At 40.3% G+C, this 21,984-nt stretch overlaps 1 protein-coding gene across 1 annotated transcript; it reads left to right on the top strand.

Annotated features, from left to right (window-relative positions):
• Window positions 1-7,736: 7,736 nt before the first annotated feature.
• Window positions 7,737-21,984, top strand: LOC127299923 (uncharacterized). The gene is made up of 11 exons (XM_071820897.1): window positions 7,737-7,886; window positions 10,500-10,846; window positions 11,239-11,562; window positions 13,151-13,474; window positions 14,976-15,299; window positions 16,823-17,146; window positions 18,667-18,990; window positions 20,519-20,815; window positions 20,905-20,956; window positions 21,152-21,260; window positions 21,675-21,984. The coding sequence occupies exons 2-11, from the start codon at window positions 10,505-10,507 to the stop codon at window positions 21,982-21,984; spliced, it is 2,730 nt and encodes a 909-aa protein (XP_071676998.1). The 5' UTR covers window positions 7,737-7,886; window positions 10,500-10,504.

Here is a 21,984-nt window from a genome sequence, read left to right as displayed (position 1 = left end):
TTTTTTTTTTGAACTGGAGCGGCCCCGAAGGGCCTAGATGCCATTAATAATCAACGGTGCAAGTACAATATACATCAGGGACCTCCAATAAAGAAAAATTGCAACACTGTCCCAAGTTTTTTCAGGAAAGACCTTACATATATTCTGGAAAAAGCAATCAGGTCCTTTGCACTTGCCGGAGAAACAGGAGCTCAAACCACGGCCGTCCTCACCGGTGCCGGGGACGAAACCACTTGGCACCAAGAGAACGGGAAGCGCCGCCGCGAGCTCGATGGGGGACCTCCGCTTGGAGGTTGAAGAAGCCTTCAACGCCGGCTTCGAGAGAGACCACCGGTTGGTCATCTGGGTCGGACACCGAAACTGAGGGCGCCGAGAATGTTCACCAATGATCTTCAGCATCGCCACTCCAGAGCAGCCCCAAACAAGGCCACGAAGCTCCGCCCGATTCCTCTTCAAATCGCCACCATGGAGCCCTGAAGAAGAAGTCTAAACCTCACCTGCAACCACGCTTGAGCTGCTGGGGAAGACCTTATTTATGGAGTAGCCAGCAGCTTCCCGCCCAGCCGCATGTGGCTCCGACCAACGGAGCTCCGCGTCGAGGAGGAAGACTAGCAGGCAGCACCAGATCCGGCCAAGGAGACCTAGCGCCGTCCTCCCGGCATGTCGCCGACGACCGGCATCTCGCCGAAACACAGAACTACAACTGAGCATACTACTAGAACTACTGCTATTTACAACTCCGGCGCCACTCCTTAGCCCCGACCGGACGGCAACGCCGTCGGCGAGAGCGTCGGGAAGGCCCGGCCTTGCAAAGCCGACTTTCAACGGTGGCAAGAAACGGAGGTTTCCAGAGAGAGAGAGAGAGAGATGGGTTGATAGTTCCGGTTCTGATTGACACTAGTCGGACCGGAGAGATAAAATCTACCTATTAATTAAATCCTAACATATAGTACTCCGTAGAAGCAAATAGTATATGGCATATAAACATGAGTTGTTTCCAGCTATTACAAAGTAAAATCTAAAATAAACCAGAAAATTTTCTAGGCCTTCAAACTTTTTCTTCTTCGCGACACAATTTTATACTTTCCTAAAGTCAATCAAATGTATATAAATATATATCAAACCACATGAACGTAAATACCAACACAAAAATCTCCCTAATTTTATGTTGACTCACCTCTCTCCGTGTTATGACCCAGAAGCTTCTTAAATCACCTTTGTCCAGGTCCCGGAGGAACGAAACGGCTGAATCAACCATTTTAATGAGTCACCCTCCTTAAATCACCTCTAGGGATGCAACCTTATACATGGAGTACCCGGGTTGCTTCCGCTCACATTTTTTAATCTTCTTTACATACTCCATTCTAATCAACATAACCATATTTTGATTAAAAATATTTTTTACATGAAAAAGAAGCTCCCTCTTGATATTATTCCATTTTGACAATCGGTTTCGATTTTCATTAATCGCAAATCCAATTCATGTTCATGTTCGGTTTTGAGCGGATTTAATCAAATTGATCGCACACTATCGATCAATTGAAATCTCTTTTGAAAAGTGGCTTCACCTCACCATTTCACACAATTATAATGTTGTATGTTTTTCACTGGTGGACGGGTAAAAAAAATAGAGATCCAACTCGCTAGTAGCTTGTGTTGGTCAACATCTTATCTTACTTATGTCTTCATCATCTTCAGTCAACCATTTTATCATGAGGTATACATGAAAATATGTTGATCCACGGTGTGATTCCATTCCCGCAATCGGTTCCGACTTTTGTTAATTGGAACTTCTCAATTTTTTGTTCAAGTTTAAACTTGTTTTAGACAAAATTTGTCAAATTGATCACACAAAGTCACATGTTTGAAATTTCCTTTCACACGTAGCCTCACCTTGTTGTTTAACACAATTTTCGTGTTGTAAGTTTTTCATTTTGGTGGTCATAATTCATAAACCAGTAAATATGCATCTAACTACGCACTATAAGATCTTCATGTGAGAGGTAACCATATGGACTAGAGGTGAGAGTAAAATCGCGCTCGTATGCAAACAAATAGCCTTAGGCTTATCTCTTCACTAGGTCAGAAAGAAGCTTCACAACCTAGCAAACGAGCTGGATAGCGTGGCCTAAGTCGTGTTTCGGATAGGGCATGTCACCTGCACCCTAGAGCCCCAAAAAAGGGTACGGTCTACCAAATGGGCCCATGCCCTTGATCTCCACATCATTAATGCATTGTTGTGTACACGATAAACACACCCCCCCCCCCCCCCCCCCCCCCCCCTCCCACACACACACACACTACGCCTCACATCTTCCTTTTTTGCGTGGACGCCATGCACAGATGTACATCCAGTATATATTTTTTGGGGTGTGGGTGGAATTTTTCCCGTGTTTTTGTATAGTGAAGTTTGGGGCACGGTGTTTTGCTCACGGTAGCATATTCTCCTGATTTTTAAAATGGCTTTTAAACATATTTCAAAATGTTGAAAAATATATGATATTTTTTTATAATGGGCCCTTTATTACTCGAAACAAGCAATTACACCTGGTCTCTGCATAACCAAGATGCACAGAGCCGTTCACAAGTCTGAAGAACCACAAGTTTTAAAACAAAAAAAGGCATAGTACATATCAATTATGAGCAACTGTGTTGACGCCTAAGTAACCTTTTTTTTTGAAAAGAATACGGTAGGGGAAGCCCCTACAGTGATTTTGTTTTTAAATAATAAGAATCCAAATTCGCATTCCTGGAAATTTGAACCTGGGTGGCTAGGTTGTACATCCACTTCCCTAACCAAGTGAGCTAGACTCACTTCTTCCTAAGTAACCATTGGTGGCCCGATCCGTAGATTATGCGGCCACCAATGTTGGTAAAAGTATCCCTTGCTGGAGCTTTCAGCCGTGTACAGACCTCCATAAATAGGTAGCGGTTCGCCACATTTTATAGTGCAGACCACGAACGCAGTTCTTATCATTAATTTTTTTGTCATTTCTACATAGCCAAAGCGACCATACAATGGCAAGGCCCCCATTCTAATAAGCGTTCTAAACCTGTGATAAATACCTTGAAGCCAATTCCCAAAGATATTGGCTACAATAGTCAGAGGATACATATCGTAAGCTACTTGGATGCATGATCATGTAGACCTGGCAAAGCGACATTGGAAGAATAAGTGTTTGATTGTCTCATCATGCTGACAGAACACACACCGTCTACTTCCATGCCAATTACGCTTAACAAGATTAACTTTGGTTAGCATAATCCCTCGACGTAAATGCCAACAAAAAATCTGAGCTTTAAGTGGTATTTTCGTCTTCCAAATTTTCTTGTTATTATCGACTGGTATATGAAGCTGGATAATCGCATTGTATAAAGAACTTACGGAGAATTTCCCATTGGAATATAAGTTCCAACGAAATTCGTCGGGGCCGTCTGAAAGGTGAATGGATTCCAAACGAAGAAGTAAGGCATTCCACGTAACTAATCTCGGACCCAGTAAATCTCGTCTAAATGTCACAGACGGAGGTGAGGTCGCCATTACTACAACAATGGTATCACTTTTGCGACGAACAATTTTATATAACGCATGATATTATTCTCTAAGAGGTCTATTTCCTAACCAAGAATCCTCCCAAAACCGTATTTGTGATCTATCCTTTATCGAGAAAGTATCATATTGGAAGAAAAATTTCTTCGTTGCCATTAGTTCGGCCCAGAAATGCGAGTCACCAGGTTTCCATAGGACTTGGGACAACGCTTTCTCTCCAATATACTTTCTCTTAATGAGTGTCTTGTTGGAGATACGCCTGAGAGGCAATAATAAAAACTTTATTGTTATATCTTAGTGTTCATGATAAATGTTTACATCCCATGCTATAATTATATTAACCGGAAACATTAATATTTGTATGTTTTATAAACATAAAAGAGTCCCTAGTAAGCCTCTCGTATAACTAGCTTGTTGATTAATAGATGATCATGGTTTCCTGATCATGAATATTGGATGTTATTAATAACATGATCATATCATTAGGTGAATGATGTGATGGACACACACCCATAGTAAGCATTGCATATGATCAAGTCATTTAGTTCGTTTTGTTACAAGCTTTAAGATACATAGTAACCTAATCCTTCGACCGTGAGATCATGTTAATTACCTGCACCGGATGGATGCTTTGATGACATCAAACACTACTTCGTAAATGGGTGGTTATAAAGGTGGCATTAAATTCGGAAAATATAGGTTGAAGCGCGTGGATCAATAATGGAGTTTTTCCATCCAAATGACGGATAGATATACTCTGGGCCCTCTCGGTGGAATAATGTCATCCAATTAGCTTGCAATCATGTGACTGGCTCATAAAATGGATTTCATATCACAGTACGAGTAAAGAGTACTTATCGGTACCGAGGTTGAACTCGGTATAGAGATACCGACGATCGAACCTCGGATAAGTAAACTATCGCGCGACAAAGGGAATCGGTATCGTATGTTAATGGTTCTTTCGATCACGAAGTCATCGCTGAATATGTGGGAGCCATTATGGATCTCCAGGTCCCGCTATTGGTTATTGATCGGAGAAATGTCTAGATCATGTCTGCATAGTTCACGAATCGTAGGGTGACACACTTAAGGTTTGATGTCGTTTTAAGTAGATATGAAATATGTAATGGAGTTCGAATATTGTTCGGAGTCTTGGATGGGATCCAGGACATCACGAGGAGTTCTGGAATGGTCCAGAGAATAAGATTAATATATGAGAAGTCAAATTCCAAGTTTCGGAATGGTCCGGTGTATTTTTGGAAGGTTCTATAGAAGGTTCTAGAATTGTCCGGAATATTTCACTAAGGCAGGGACTCCACCAGCCCTAGCCGACCCACTAGGTGGGAAGGTGGAGTCCATGGTGGACTCCACCTCCATGGCCGGCCAACTCAAAAGGAAGGGGGGAAACCTACCTTGACTAGGTTTTGACTTTTGCATATTTGGTAGGTTTTCAATAGGACTCCCATGAGGAGTATGACTAGAACCTAGGGTTTTTCCACCTATATAATGAGGAGGAGAGAGGGCTGGCCGGCCACATCAAGAGACCACCTTGGCCGCACCCCTCCATCTCTCCAAACCCTAGCACCGCCCTCCTCCACTTATCACTCGCACGGCTACGGCGAAACCCTGCCGAAGTTCTTCACTACCACCGTCACCACGCCGTCGTGCTACCGGGATTTCGAGGAGGATCTACTACTTCCGCTGCCCACTGGAATGGGGAGAAGGACGTATTCATCAACACCGTACGTGTGACCGAGTGCAGAGGTGCTGCCCGATTGTGGCACCATCGAGATCTTCTACTCGCTCCTGAGAGCGGCAAGTGATCGACTACATCATCCACGAGATTTATCTCGTTAACGCTTAGCGATCTTCGAGGGTATGTTGATCTCATCTCGTTGCTACCATCTACTAGATTAGATCTTGGCTTGTTATTCGTTCTTGCGGTAGGAATTTTTTTGTTTTCTATGCTACGAATCCAAACATGTCTGCCATAACCCATCTTTGGTAAGAAGCTTAAAAATCCATTTACCTAGTAAGGCTAAGTTTTTTACCTCAAGGTCATGGACACCCAACCCCCTGTGATCTTTGGGATGGAAAACTACACTCCATTTAACCAGACTATATTTCTTCTTTTCACTATCCCTTGCCAAAAGAATCTCGATCGATAATAATCGAGCTTATGTAAAACACCTTTCGACAACAGGAAGAAAGATATCATATACAGTACCATATTAGTAAGTAGTGAATTAATGAGTACCAATCTTCGCCCTATGGACAACAATTCACCTTTCCAAGTACTATGTCTCTTCTGAAGTCTTTCTTCTACAAGTTTCCATTCAGTCATTGTTAATCTTCGACAATGCATCGGGATCCCCAAATAACTAATAGGAAACTAGCCTTGCCCACAGCCAAACAAGTCCGCATACGCAGCTGCTAAATCCTGGGCTTCACCGAAACAGAACAATTCACTTTTAAGGAAATTGATTTGAATCATGGGCTTCACCTAAACTGAACAATCCTGGGCTACTGAATCCTGGGCTTCACCAACAATTGCTCGAAAGCCATCAAGATTAACTTGAGATTTCTTGCTTTTTCAAGGTCATGTTCCATAAATAGAACTGTATCATCGGCGTACTAAATGATTGATAACCACCATCAAAAAGATGTGGAATAACCCCTTCAATTTGTCCATTAGCCATGGCACGTTCGATCAAAATAGCGAACATATCAGTCACAATTAAATAACAATGGTGATAGAGGGTCGCCTTGACGCACGCCTTTTTGTGTTTGGAAGTATTGGCCTGTGTCATCATTGACACGAATGGAAACACTACCTCCAGAAACAAAATCATTTATCAATGCACACCACTCTGGTGAAAATCCTCAGTGTTTGCTGAAGAAAAGACCATTTAGCTTTATCATAAGCCTTTTTAAAATCAAGTTATAAAATAACCCCATTCATCTTTTTGGAATGCAATTCATGGACCACCTCATGTAGAACAACTACCCCATCAAGGATAGTTCGTCCTTGCATAAACGCGGACTGTGAATGCAGTACCACATGGTCAGCTACCGTATTTAGTCTAATGGTGGCCACTTTCATGAAAATCTTGAAACTTACGTTTAAAAGGTATGTATTGTTGAATTCTTTCTGCCTCCTTAACCTTAGGTAACAGATTACCTCACCAAAATTTATACGAAATAATTCTAACTGTCCAGCGTGTAAGACGCCGAACATCTGTAGAAGGTCGACTTTTATGATTTTCCAAAAAGTCTGATAAAACTCAGCAGGAAAATCATTTAGTCCCGGAGCTTTATTGTGTTCCATCTTGAAAATGGCTTTTTTTGAAAAAAAATCTACGTGCTCATAAAGTTGTTTCAGAAAAAATCGACATTTTTTGTGACATGTGTAAAATGATAAATTTCAATGCTAAAAAAGCTTCTCACAAGGACATTAAAGTCAAAATGTTGTATGTATAGCACTAAATAGATTTGTATCTGCCTTGTGTATGGATACTTACTCTTAAATATATCAAAATATTACTCGATCGGTCCTATTTCTCCGGTCAGCGTTCATCCTCCGGCGATGTAGCCGCACTTTCTCGATTCGAATGCCATCATTCCTTCTTCTCCAATCCAAGAATCCTGCATGTTGCCATGCTCGTTCCGCTTCATCTGACCCTTGTCTTGTACCATGATGGATTACTTGTCCAATGGCCACGTATCGTTTCCTCGACAAGTTGACAGGTTTGCAGATGTTCATTCCTGTTATTCTTGCTGCACAGATTTGTTCTCCTGTTCCATATGAATGATGTGTTTGACTTCGGTATGCGCCATCTGGCATTTGTCTAGAGATGTTGACATTCCGGCCTTCCCGGTGGCCATTTGCCACTCCATTGGAACTTGGAAGGCGATTTGTCTGTAGAAGTGGATTCATTTGATGGAGATGCTGCTATGTGTAATATGTGTGCCTCCTCGATGGAAGAAGATGTAGCCCTTTCCTGCTTCGATTCTGTGATGGTAACCCGCTGTGGTACTACCATACACGTTTTCTTTCATGCTCTTTTCGGTCACGCTCGGAGAAACTTCGGGCAAAGGGTGGTGGGGGAAACGCGTAGGGTAGGGGCGATCAGCAGTACATAAACCAACGTCCCACCAAGGAGTCTCTCATACTCAGAGACCTAGACAGAGGGCACTCCCACCTACTCCACCAGTAGGAGAAGAGACACTCGAAACAAATCGACTCTCCTCGCCCGAAACAAACTGTTCTAGTCATTTGAAGCCTCCATCTTGCCCTCGAGAGAGACGCTCTCCCCCTTTCCAGACTGTTGTCGAGGTTAGCAATTCCCCCTACTCCGTTCTTCTTGTCGATCTAGTTTTTCGTTGAATTTTAGCTTCTATGTCTTGACTTTAATTAGTGTGGCCAGCAACAGCAAGAGTTTCCGTCCAGATTGTCCCTCTTGTTTAGGTTTCCGCTTCTTTTTTTTTTTTTTTGGTTCCCTGGTTCACCTTAAACCAGATGCGTAAAACAAATGACCTGGTACGGTGCTTTCTGATTTCATTGTGAAAACTGGAGCCTTTAGCCTTCTTTTCTAAGGAAAATTATGTCGTTTCTTGTTCCTAGGCTTTCTTCTGTAAGGTTTGCAGAGCACAAATTAAGCTCTTCTAGTTATCTCCGATCTGTTGTTAGACTCACAAAACAGGAGAAATCTCACGTTGAACTTTAGCTTCTATGTCTTGACTTTAATTAGTGTGGCCAGCAACAGCAAGAGTTTCCGTCCAGATTGTCGCTCTTGTTTAGGTTTCCGTTCTTTTTTTTTTTTTGGTTCCCTGGTTCACCTTAAACCAGATGCGTAAAACAAATGACCTGGTGCTTTCTGATTTCATTGTGAAAACTGGAGCCTTAGCCCTTAGCCCTCTTTTCTAAGGAAAATTATGTCGTTCTTGTTCCTAGGCTTTCTTCTGCAAGGCTTGCAGAGCACAAATTAAGCTCTTCTAGTTATCTCCGATCTGTTGTTAGCCTCACAAAACAGGAGAAGTCTCATACAAAACTTTGTGTGTTATTTTCTGTTCTTTGGCTGATAACAAAAGGGTGGACATGCATTTAGATTTCCATAGATTGATCCATGGCATGAACTCATCTAAGTTACCCCGCAATCAGGAAGCAATAGGTGTTGATATGGTGAGATCCACGGTTGTGTGTTTAAAGGTCCTGCGTTGCGTTTGGCTTCTTATTGAAAAGGAGATACAATACAACGTTGTGTAGAAAGAAACTGATTTATATAAGAAAGGACTGGCCTGGCACTAGCTAGGATTCCAACAAAAAGCATTTTTATCTGACTGTTGTCTAAAGAGCTTTTGCGTGCTAATCGGTGTATAAAATTGATCATCAGCTGTTTGGCAGTGTCGGGCTAAGCGCGGTATCTCCGATCTGTTGTTAGCCTCACAAGCAGGAGAAATCTCGTGCAAAACTTTCGGTTCTTTGGCAGATAACGAAAAGGTGGGCATGCATTTCGATTTCCGTAGATTGATCCATGGCATGAACTCGTCTAAACTATATATGGCGAGATCCATGGTTGTGCGTTTAAAGGTCCTACGTTGCGTTTGGCTTTTTATCGACCTTGTGCAGAAAGAAACTAATTTATCTAAAAAAAGGTCAGTAGCTATGATTCCAAAAAAAAAGCACTTCAAGCCGATTGCTGTCTAAAGAACTTTTGCGTGCTAATTGACGTATAAAATTTATCACAAGTTGTGTGTCAGTGTCGGGCAGTATATATCTACTAGTACTGGCCATGATTCCATTTCAAACGGCACATGATCAGCCTGATTATTCTAACTGAACGCCAGTTCAACATTCTGTCTCTCCGAAAAGGTAAATGCATGAGCACACAGCCTGATACTGCACGCATGTAATGTTGATGTCTATTTATAGTGTGATAGACAGTTAGACACGCTTGATGCATTTCTTAAAACTGTAAGCCGGGTGTTTCGTGCGTTCATTCAGCTTACCGATTGTGATGAATAGTGTCCGCCAACAATATGTCGCTGCCAGCTGGGTCCGCATCAGCACAGGAAAAAAAAAGGTCCCCCGCTCTCCATTTTTCTTTATAATAAAGGCGGGGCAAAAGCTTTACCAGTTCAATTGATTTTCCAGATTATATCGAAAAATCGGGCAAAAACTATTAGCAATGATACCGCGCACTGAGCCGCCGGTTTTGCCGCCCAAGCGACTGAATGCAACACCCTACCTCAACAGATCCAGAGGGTGCTACATAGCCTATATATTACAGGAAAAAAATTAAAAATAAATATATTAAATGAAAAATTGCACCATTGGATCAGCGGCATGTTGAGCGGGATCCGGAATTTGCCACATCGGCCCCGAGGCCGCAATCCCACCAAGCCAACAACTTTGTCACCGAAGCAACCAAAGCAATGCTTCATTCCTATTACATCCAATGAGTGCGCACACGCCGATCCCGAAACTGCATACGGAACTAGTTGATAGATCTGTCGCCCGAGCACCAAACCCGACACCCAACAAAGAAGCCGCCGCTTCAAACTCCATATCAACAGCAAGGCCGTGCGGCCGTGCCCTAGACTAGTCGAAAAGGAATATCCATCGATGCTGTCCTTGGTCACCACCATCTTCTAATTTTCTTATTCGAGTTTTAGTTAGTCCTCCCAAACATAACTTATTTTTACAACGACAAGGCCTAAGGCCATCTACAATGGAGACGCTTATTAACGAGCGCTAGGAATTTTTCCCTAGGCGAGCCCGGCAGTTTTGACGATCGATCCCAGCCACACGCGCTTATATACATGCGTTGACGCAAAAGTTTTCGTAGTACAAAGATTACTCGTTTTAATTTTGTTTTTTGTAGTACAAAGATTACTCGTTTAACTTGATGCTTATTCACTTACCGTGTCGATTGCGCTTACTCTGCAGATAAAATGGACATGCTGAGTGGGAAGATGAAGGATGCACACGAGACGGTTGAACTGAATGAGAAGCTGTGCGCCAATATTCAACGGAACTTGGGGGCACTTAGTGATATCCTCTCCTCAGCCGGCAACAACACGGAGGTGCGCATGTACAGGGCACTGCAGAATCTCGAAAAGGCCCTGGAAGAGGTCCTTCATCTCAGCAAAAATTGCCAGGAGAAGCCCACGGTTTCCCATCACCTCGCAGCTGACCAGATGAACAAAAAGCCGCAGGATGCGAACCAGAATACGATGAATACTAGAGCGGTTGCAGGCTTTGGGATGAAGTTACATCGACCGCCGCCCTCGATGGTAACCTATGTTTTCCTTTGTTCTGTCGGAAAGATCAATCACCAAAAGAAACAGCAATTTCTTTCCCAACAAATTAATTAATTAATTAATATGCATCACCAATGAAATTTCTAAAGAGTATGGACCTTGCAAAATTTGCGATGACCTCACTTCAGTTGACGCCCTCGACCGTACCTATGCTTTCCCTTATTCTGTAGAAAAGATCAACATCAAAGCGACACTATTGCTTTTGCAAAAATAAATAAATACAGATCACCAATGAATTTTGTAAAGAAGACCTTATTTTTTAGTATCTATGCTTCCATGGGTATACTAATCATGTTTCTGGAGTATCTACTATTTAGATATGCTAGGTACTGAACAAAATGTCCGATCTAACCAATTTATTGTAGGTCATCTCGTCTTCATCTCCTGACACAGCCACGAAAGACGAGGAAAAAAAAGGAAATGAAAAATGTGAAAGGAAGGAGTCCGGCGGAGAGAAGTTGGGAGGAAACAAAGATGTGAAAAAAGAAACAGCTACCAAGAGAAACAAAGAAAATGAAAAAGGAAAGAAAAATAAGGACATACAGAACGACATAGAGAAGCGAAGAGAAAATGAAGACTTGGATAAGAAAATAGATGATGAGAGGAGAAAAAAGGAAAATGTGAAAGGAAAGAAAAAGAAGCATAACACGCCGGAGACAGCGGAAGACAAAACAGAAGATTACAGTTATGTAAGTTGGCCATCTCCTTTTACTCATATCGAAAACGGTTTATACCTATTTATGAAGAAATTAAGCTTTATGAGTATTCTTTATTTGTATTTCTTGATCATGCAAGTTGCATCAACACCGGACACATTCGCAGACATCTTAACAAACCTATTTGTCAAAATAAATAGCATCAATCATATATATGCTAGTGATTGTCATACTACACAAATAGATAGGCATAAATTACTCTCTCCGTCACATGAAACATTTTCGAGATTTGTCAAAATCAGACATGTTTCATGGGACGGAGGGAGTATAAATTTTCCATGCTACTTGTCATAACACAAATGATAACTCCCCTGGCGCAAAGTGCTAGAGATGAACTATAAAGTGCAATATAAGTTACATAGATAGATCTATGCAGAAGGAATGATCACGTGAAATGAAATGCATCTAAATTGTCCATTTAAATCCTACAAGCTAATCCAATAGGCAAAGGCGAGGCACAATTCCGACTTTCCCTAGATGGTAGTAAGAATTTACAAGATCCTATCTGATGCATCAAGCAAATAATCAATATTTGTTCATGTTCTAAAGGTGGATATGGATAAGGCATCAGTGACTAAAAGGTAAATCTGTACAATTTCTCCAACAAAACCTAACCTACCAATACTTGGTTCCTAAAAAAATCTACCAACAGCTAATCATGCGCTATTTTTATTCCAAAAACTTTATTCAAGTTTGCCTACCAATACACATAAGTATGATTTTGATATATATATATATATATATATATATATATATATATATATATATATATATATATATATATATATATATATGTATGATTTTGCTAGTTCGTCTTTCCATGGATTTCAGCCTATTTTTGATTTTGTGGCTTAAGTCCAAACCGCACCGCTGTAGCCCAATCTGCTGCTAAGCCCGCGCACCAAACTAATATGTTTTGTAGTAGCACCCATTTTAGCTCAAACCAACCGACTCCAAATAAAAAAAAAACCCCACCAAAAGGCCCATTTGCTCTTGTAGCATTTCCAGCTTGATCAAGGGTGTGCTCGAGATTGTTGATGATAATAAGGAGTTGTGCTCCATTATTCGAGAGAAGGTGGAGATAATTTGCGATGTTGTCACCTCACAACACACAAAGATCATGGCTTCAGACATGTGGAGGTCACTACGTAATGTCGGAAATTCCATGGAGAAAACCCTTAGTCCCATCAGTGATTGTTAGGAGAAAACCAGGTTTGCCCAGTTGCTCACGGTCAACAAGATGTCCAAGAAGCTGTGTCATGCAAACACGAATATCATTCATAATATGGATCTTGCACAATTTGCGATTATAAATTCACTTCAGTGACGCCCTCGATCGTACCTATGCTTTCAATTGTTCTGTAGAAAAGATCAACATCAAAGCGACACCATTTCTTTAGGGAAGAATAAATAAATACAGATCACCAATAAATTTTGTAAAGAATACCTTATTTTTCTATATCTATGCTTCCATGGGTATAATAATCATTTTTCTGGAGTATCTACTATTTTGATATGCTAGTTACTGAACAAAATGTCCGATCTAACCAATTTATTTTAGGCCATCTCTACTTCATCTCCTGACACGGCCACGAAAGATGAGGAAAAAAAAGAAAATGGAAAATGTGAAAGGAAGGAGTACGGCGAAGAGAAGTGGGGAGGAAACAAAGATGTGGAAAAAGAAACAACTACCAAGAGAAACAAAGAAATTGAAAAAGGAAAGAAAAATAAGGACACACAGAACAACATAGAGAAGCGAGGAGAAAATGAAGACTTGGATAAGAAAATAGATGATGAGAGGAGAAAAAAGGAAAATGTGAAAGGAAAGAAAAAGAAGCATACCACGCCGGAGAATGTGGAAGGAATAACAGAAGATTACAATTCTGTAAGTTGCCCATCTCCTTTTACTCATATCGAAAACGGTTTATATCCATTTATGAAGAAATTAAGCTTTATGAGTATTCTTTGTTTCTATTTCTTGATCCGGGAAGTTGCATCAACACCGGACACATTCGCAGACATCTTAACAAACATATCTGGCAAAATAAATAACATCAATCATATATATGCTAGTGATTGTTATACTACACAAATAGATAGGCATAAATTACTCCCTCCGTCACATGAAACATTTTCTAGATTTGTCAAAATCAGACATGTTTCATGGGATGGAGGGAGTATAAATTTTCCATGCTACTTGTCATAACACAAATGATAACTCTCCTGGCGGAAGTGCTAGAGATGAACTAAAAAGTGCAATATAAGGTACATAGATAGATCTATGCAGAAGGAATGATCACATGAAATGGAATGCATCTAAATTATCCATTTAAATCCTAGAAGCTAATCCAATAAGCAAAGGCGAGGCACAATTCCGACTTTCCGTAGGTGGTAGTAAGAATTTACAAGATCCCTATCTGATGCATCAAGCAACTAATCGATATTTGTTCATATTCTAAAGGTGGATATGGACAAGGCATCAGTGACTAAAAGGCAAATCTGTACAATTGCTCCAGCAAGACGTAACCTACCAATACTTGGTTCCCAAAAAAATCTACCAACAGCTAATCATGCACTATCTTTTTTCCAAAAACTTTATTCAAGTTTGCCTACCAATACACATGACGTATGATTTTGATATATATATGTAAATGTATGATTTTGATAGTTCGCCTCCCAATGGATTTCAGCATATTTTTAATTTTGTGGCTAAGTCCAAACCTCACCGCTTGCTCTTGCACCCATTTCAGCTCATTCCACCCATAGTAGCACCCATTTCAGCTCATTCCAAATCAAAAAATCCCACCAAAAGGCCCGTTTGCTCTTGCACCATTTCCAGCTTTATCAAGGGTGTGCTCGAGATGGTTGATGATAATAAGGAGTTGTGCTCCATTATTTGTGAGAAGGTGGAGATAATTTGCGATGTTGTCACCTCACAACACACAAAGATCATGGCTTCAGACATGTGGAGGTCATTGGGTAATGTCGGAAATTCCATGGAGAAACCCCTTAGTCCCATCAGGGATTGCTAGGAGAAATCAGGTTTGCCCAGTTCCTCATGGTCAACCAGATGTCCAAGAAGCTGTGTGATGCAAATACGAATATCATTCATATTATGGACCTTGCACAATTTGCGATTATGTCTTCACTTCAGTTGACGCCCTCGATCGTACCCTCAATTGTTCTGTAGAAAAGATCAACATCAAAGTGACACCAGTTCTTTTGCAAAGAATAAATAAATACAGATCACAAATGAATTTTGTAAAGAAGACCTTATTTTTAAATATCTATGCTTCCATTGGTATATTAATCATTTTTATGGAGTATATACTATTTTGATATGCTAGTTACTGAACAAAATGTCCGATATAACCAATTTATTTTAGGTCATCTCTACTTCATCTCCTGACACGGCCACGAAAGACGAGGAAAAAAAAGGAAATGGAAAATGTGAAAGGAAGGAGTACGTCGAAGAGAAGTGGGGAGGAAACAAAGATGTGGAAAAAGAAACAGCTGCCAAGAGAAACAAAGAAATTGAAAAAGGAAAGAAAAATAAGGACACACAAAACGACATAGAGAAGCGAGGAGAAAATGAAGACTTGGATAAGAAAATAGATAATGAGAGGAGAAAAAAGGAAAATGTGAAAGGAAAGAAAAAGAAGCATACCACGCCGGAGAATGTAGAAGGACAAAAAGAAGATTACAGTTATGTAAGTCGGCCATCTCCTTTTACTCATATCAAAAAATTTCTATACCCACTTATGAAGAAATTAAGCTTTATGAGTATTCTTTGTTTCTATTTCTTGATCCGGGAAGTTGCATCAACACCGGACACATTCGCAGACATCTTAACAAACCTAGTTGTCAAAATAAATAACATCAATCATATATATGCTATGCAAGTAATTGTCAGACCACACAAATAGCTAGGCATGAATTACTCCTTCCATCACATGAAACATTTCTGATATTTGTCAAAATCAGACATGTTTCATGGGATGGAGGGAGTATAAATTGTCCATGCTACTTGTCATAACACAAATGATAACTCTCCCGACGCAAAGTGCTAGAGATGAACTAAAAAGTTCAATATAAGGTACATAGATAGATCTATGCAGAAGGAATGATCACGTGAAATGAAATGCATCTAAATTATCCATTTAAATCCTACAAGCTAATCCAATAAACAAAGGCGAGGCACAATTGCAACTTTCCCTAGGTGGTAGTAAGAATTTACAAGATCCTTATTTGATGCATCAAGAAACAATTGATATTTGTTCATGTTCTAAAGGTGAATATGGACAAGGCATCGGTGACTAACAATCAAGTGTGTACAATTGCTCCAGCAAGACTTAACCTACCAATACTTGGTTCCCAAAAAAATCTACCAACAGCTAATCATGCACTATCTTTATTTCAAAAACTTTATTCAAGTTTGCCTACCAATACACATGACGTATGATTTTGATATACATATATGTAAATGTATGATTTTGATAGTTCGCCTCCCATGGATTTCAGCCTATTTTTGTTTTTGTGGCTTAAGTCCAAACCACACCGCTGTAGACCAATCTGCCGCTAAGCCCGCACCAAACTAGTCTGTTTTCTTGTAGCACCCATTTCATCTCAAACTAACCGACTCATAATAAAAAGAAACCCACCAAAAGGCCCATTTGCTCTTGCACCATTCCCAGCTTGATCAAGGGTGCGCTCGAGTCGGTTGAAGATAATAAGGAGCTGTGCTCCATTATTGGAGAGAAAGTGGAGATAATTTGAGATGTTGTCACCTCACAACACACAAAGATCATGGCTTCAGGCATGTGCAGCGTAATGTCGAAAATTCCATAGAGAAATCCCTTAGTCCCATCAGGTATTGCCAGGGGAAATCCAGGTTTTCCCAGTTCCTCACGGTCAACCATATGTCCAAGAAGTCATGTGATGTAAACACGAATATCATTCATAGTATGGGCCTTGCACAATTTGTGATGACCTCACTTCAGTTGATGCCCTCTACCGTACCTATGCTTTCCCTTGTTCTGGATGAAAGATCAACATCAAAGCGACACCAAAATAAATAAATATAGATCACCAATGAATTTTGTAAAGAATACCTTATTTTCCAATATATATATATATATGCTTCCATGGGTATACTAATCATGTTTTGGGAGTATCTACTATTTTTATATGCTAGTTATTGAACAAAATGTCCGATCTAACCAATTTATTGTAGGTCATCTCGACTTCATCTCCTGACATGGCCACGAAAGATGAGGAAAAAAAAGGAAATGGAAAATGTGATAGTAAGGAGTCTGGCGGAGAGAAGTGGGGAGGAAACAAAGATGTGGAAAAAGAAACAGCTGCCAAGAGAAACAAAGAAATTGAAAAAGGAAAGAAAAATAAGGACACACAGAACGACACAGAGAAGCGTGGAGAAAATGAAGAACTGGATAAAAAAATAGATGATGGGAGGAGAAAAAAGGATAATGTGAAAGGAAAGAAAAAGAAGCATACCACGCTGGAGAATGTGGAAGGAAAATCAGAAGATTACAGTTCTGTAAGTTGGCCATATCCTTTTACTCATATCGAAAACTGTTTATACCCATTTATGAAGAAATTAAGCTTGATGAGTATCTTTTTTTTTCTTCTATTTCTTGATCTTGGAAGTTGCATCAACACCGGACACATTCGCAAACATCTTAACAAACCGAGCTATCAAAATAAATAACATCAATCATATATATGCTAGTGATTGTCATACCACACAAATAGCTAGGCATAAATTACTCACTCCGTCACATAAAACATTTCTGAGAATTTTCAAAATCAGACATATTTGATGGGACGGATGGAGTATAAATTTTCCATGCTACTTGTCATGACACAAATGATAACTCTCCTGGCGTAAAGTGCTAGAGATGAACCAAAAACTGCAATATAAGGTACATAGATAGATCTATGCAGAAGGAATGATCACATGAAATGAAATGAATCTAAATTATCCATTTAAATCCTACAAGCTAATCCAATAAGCAAAGGCCATGCTTAATTCCCACTTGCCCTAGGTGGTAGTAAGAATTTACAAGATCCATGTCCGATGCATCAAGAAACTAATCGATATTTTTTCATGTTCTAAAGGTGGATATGGACAATGCATCAATGACTAACAAGCAAGTTTGTAAAATTTCTCCAGCAAGACTTAACTTACCAATACTTGGTTCCCAAGAAAATCTACCAGCAGCTAATCATAAACTATCATTATTTCAAACACTTTATTCAAGTTTGCCTACCAATACACATGACGTATGATTTTGATATATATATGTAAATGTATGATTTTGGTAGTTCGTCTCCCGTGGGTTTAAACCTATTTTTGATTTTGTGGTTTGAGTCCAAACCGCATCGTTGTAGCCCAATATGCTGCTAAGCCCGCACTCTTTGTTGTAGCACCAATTTCAGCTCAAACAACCTGACCCAAAATCAAAAACCCCCACCAAAAGGCCCATTTGCTCTTGCACCATTCCCAGCTTGTTCAAGGGTGTGCTCGAGATGGTTGAGGATAATAAGGAGTTGTACTCCATTATTAGAGAAAAGGTGGAGATAATTTGTGACGTCGTCACCGCACAACACACAAAGATCATGGATGAAAGCATGTGCAGGTCACTGCGTAATGTCGGAAATTCCATGGAGAAATCCCTTAGTCCCACCAGGGATTGCCAGGAGAAGTGCAGGTTCACCCAGTTCCTCACGGTCAACCAGATGTCCAAGAAGTTGTGTGATGCAAACACGAATATCATTTATATTATGGACCTTGCACATTTTGCGATGACCTTACTTCAGTTGATGCCCTCGATCGTACCTATGCTTTCCCTTGTTCTATAGATCAACATCAAAGCGACACCATTTGTTTTGCAAAGAATAAATAAATAAATACAGATCACCAATGAATTTTGTAAAGAAGACCTTATTTTTCAATATCTATGCTTTCACGGGTATACTAATCATGTTTCAGGAGTATCTACTATTTAGATATGCTAGCTACTGAACAAAATGTACGATCTAACCAATTTATTGTAGGTCATCTCGACTTCTTATCCTGACATGGACACGAAAGACGAAGAAAAAAAAGGAAATGGAAAATGTGAAAGGAAGGAGTCCGACGGAGAGAAGTTGGGAGGAAACAAAGATGTGGAAAAAGAAACATCTGCCAAGACAAACAAAGAAATTGAAAAAGGAAATAAAAATAAGGAGACACAAAAAGACATAGAGAAGAGAGGACAAAATGAAGACTTGGATAAGAAAATAGATGATGAGAGGAGAAAAAAGGAAATTGTGAAAGGAAAGAAAAAGAAGCATACCATGCCGGAGAATGTGGAAGGAGAAACAGAAGATTATAGTTCTGTAAGTTGGCCATCTCCTTTACTCATATCGAAAAATGTTTATACCGATTTATGAAGAAATTAAGCTTTATGAGTATTCTTTGTTTCTATTTCTTGATCCTGGAAGTTGCATCAACACCGGATACATTCACACGCATCATAACAAACCTAGCTGTCAAAATAAATAACATCAATCATATATATGCTAGTGATTGTCATACTACAGAAATAGGTAGTTATAAATTACTTCCTCTGTCACATGACATTTCTGAGATTTGTCAAAATCAGACATGTTTCACGGGACAGAGGGAGTATAAATTTTCCATGCTACTTTTCATAACACAAATGATAACTCTCCTGGCGCAAAGTGCTTGAGATGAACCAAAAAGTGCAATATAAGGTACAAAGATAGATCTATGAAGGAATGATCACGTGAAATGAAATGCATCTAAATTATCCATTTAAATCCTACAAGCTAATCCAATAAGCAAAGGCGAGGCACAATTCCCACTTGCCCTAGGTGGTAGTAAGAATTTATAAGATCTATGTCTGATGCATCTAGCAACTAATCGATATTTGTTCATGTTCTAAAGGTGGATATGGACAAGCCATTAGTGAATAACAAGCAAGTATGTACAATTGCTCCAGCAATACTTAACCTACCGATACTTCGTTCCCAAAAAAATCTACTAGCAGCTAATCATGCACTATCTTTATATTCCAAAAACTTTATTCAAGTTTGCCTACAAATACACATGACGCATGATTTTGATATATCTATATGTTAATGTATGATTTTGATAGTTCGCCTCCCGTGGGTTTCAACATATTTTTGATTTTGTGGTTTGAGTCCAAACCGCACCGCTGTAGCCCAATCTGCTGCTAAGCCTGCACCAAACCAGTCGGTTTTGTTGTAGCACCCATTTCAGCTTAAACCAACTGACCCCAAATCAAAAACCCCCCACCAAAAGGCACATTTGCTCTTGCACCATTCCTAGCTTGATCAAGGGTGTGTTCAGATGGTTGAGGATAATAAGGAGTTGTGCTCCATTATTCGAGAAAAGGTGGAGATAATTTGCGATGTCATCACCTCACAACACACAAAGATCATGGCTTTAGGCATGTGCAGGTCACTGCATAATGTCGGAAATCCCATGGAGTAATCCCTTAGTCCCATCAGTGGGATTGCCAGGAGAAGTCCAGGTTTTCCTAGTTCTTCACGGTCAACCAGATGTCCAAGAAGCTTTGTGATGCAAACATGAATATCATTCATAGTATGGACCTTGCACAATTTGCGATGACCTCACTTCAGTTGACGCCAGCGTACCTATGCTTTCCCTTGTTCTGTAGAAAAGATCAACATCAAAGCGACACCATTTCTTTTGCAAAGAATAAATAAATAAATACAGATCACCAATGAATTTTGTAAAGAAGACCTTATTTTTCAATATCTATGCTTCAATGGGTATACTAATCATGTTTCGGTAGTATCTACTATTTAGATTTGCTAGTTACTCAACAAAATGTCCGATCTAACCAATTTATTGTAGGTTATCTCGACTTCATCTCCAGACACGGCCACAAATTACAAGAAAAAAGGAGAAAATGGAAAATGTGAAAGGAAGGAGGCCGACCAAGAGAAGCGGAGGGGAAAGAAAGTTTTGGAAGAAAAAACAGGTGCTGAGAGAAAAAAAGAAAATCACAGACAAAATAGCAGAGAGAAGCGGAGAGGAAATGATGATGTGGCAGAAAAAATATATGATGAGGGGAAAATAGAAAATGGAAAAGGGGAGAAAGAAAACGAGACACGGGACAATGTGAAAGAGAAAAGAGATGGTCCTGGCCTGGTAAGGCCAAACCATGCCCACCCATTTATGAAGAAATTAAGGTTTTCGAGTCTTCTTTGTTTCTTTTTCTTAATCTGTACTTGTTTCAGGAGGACCCTTATGACAGCTCAAGAAAAGAGGAGAAAGCGTGGTATTATTCATGTAAGATCGCTTAATTATATCTCTCTTTCTGAACAGAAACAGACATAATCTGCATCACATGGACGCATCATAGGTTCTAAAAAGTCCACATCATTACCTGACACTTAGCTGTTGAAAAAATAAGTAGCTTATTCAGTAGCGACGATTTTCTTAAGTTCCGCATTTCTATATGTATAATTGTTGCTCTTGCAACAGGTTCCTCAAGTTACAGTGATTCTCAGCTGGAGGCCATGATAAAGGAACTATCAAAAAAAGATAAACTTCAACAGGACAGTGATTCTATATCGTACAAGGTAACCCATATGTCTATCTTGCTATTTATGCTTTCCAAAATTTATCATCATTCACCTAGACTCCTAGAAAAGATCACACCATATTTGTACAACTAGTGGAGTGGCTTGTGAAAATTATACGACCTAACATAATTTATTGCTTGGCAATTTTCTTTGTTTGTAATAAAAAATAAGGAACAATGAAGCGTATAAATAGGGCATTAACCCAGATCAGATGGCTCTGGGTCAACAGCTTGTAGTGGTGCTGCTTATCCCTTCTTCACATTAAAATCCGGCAATTAGACCCTGTGCATTTCGAAAAACCTCTCCCATGGGTGGCACTGGGTCGCCTCAGATCCACCGCGATGGTCCGCTAGCGACGCCCAGGTGGCAAGTGGTGACCTACTTGTGGCTGTTATGCGGCTCGCCTGCGATCCACCGCGAAGGTCCGCTAGCGACGCCCAGGCGGCAAGCCGTGACCTACTGGTGGCTGCTATGCGGCTCGCCCGTGATCTATGTCTGCCGTTGTCTCGGGTGCCGCTGGCACTGCAGTGGAGCGACACCCAGGCAGCAAGCGGCGACCTGCTGGTGGCTGCTATGCGGCTCGGTTGTGATCTATGTCCGTTGTTGTCTCGACCATCGCGCCAATTGTGTTGCTCCAATGCGGTTGGCAGCGACGCCGGGGTGGCTAGCCCGGGTATGTGCTTGGTCTCGATGCCCACTGAGGTGGTCGTGGTCGGCGGGTTTGTCTCCTAG

This window comes from Lolium perenne, chromosome 5, assembly GCF_019359855.2.
Source record: "Lolium perenne isolate Kyuss_39 chromosome 5, Kyuss_2.0, whole genome shotgun sequence".
NCBI lineage: Eukaryota > Viridiplantae > Streptophyta > Magnoliopsida > Poales > Poaceae > Lolium > Lolium perenne.
The sequence above is the reverse complement of the archived record's forward strand: the minus strand, read 5'-3'. Positions and strand labels throughout refer to the sequence as shown.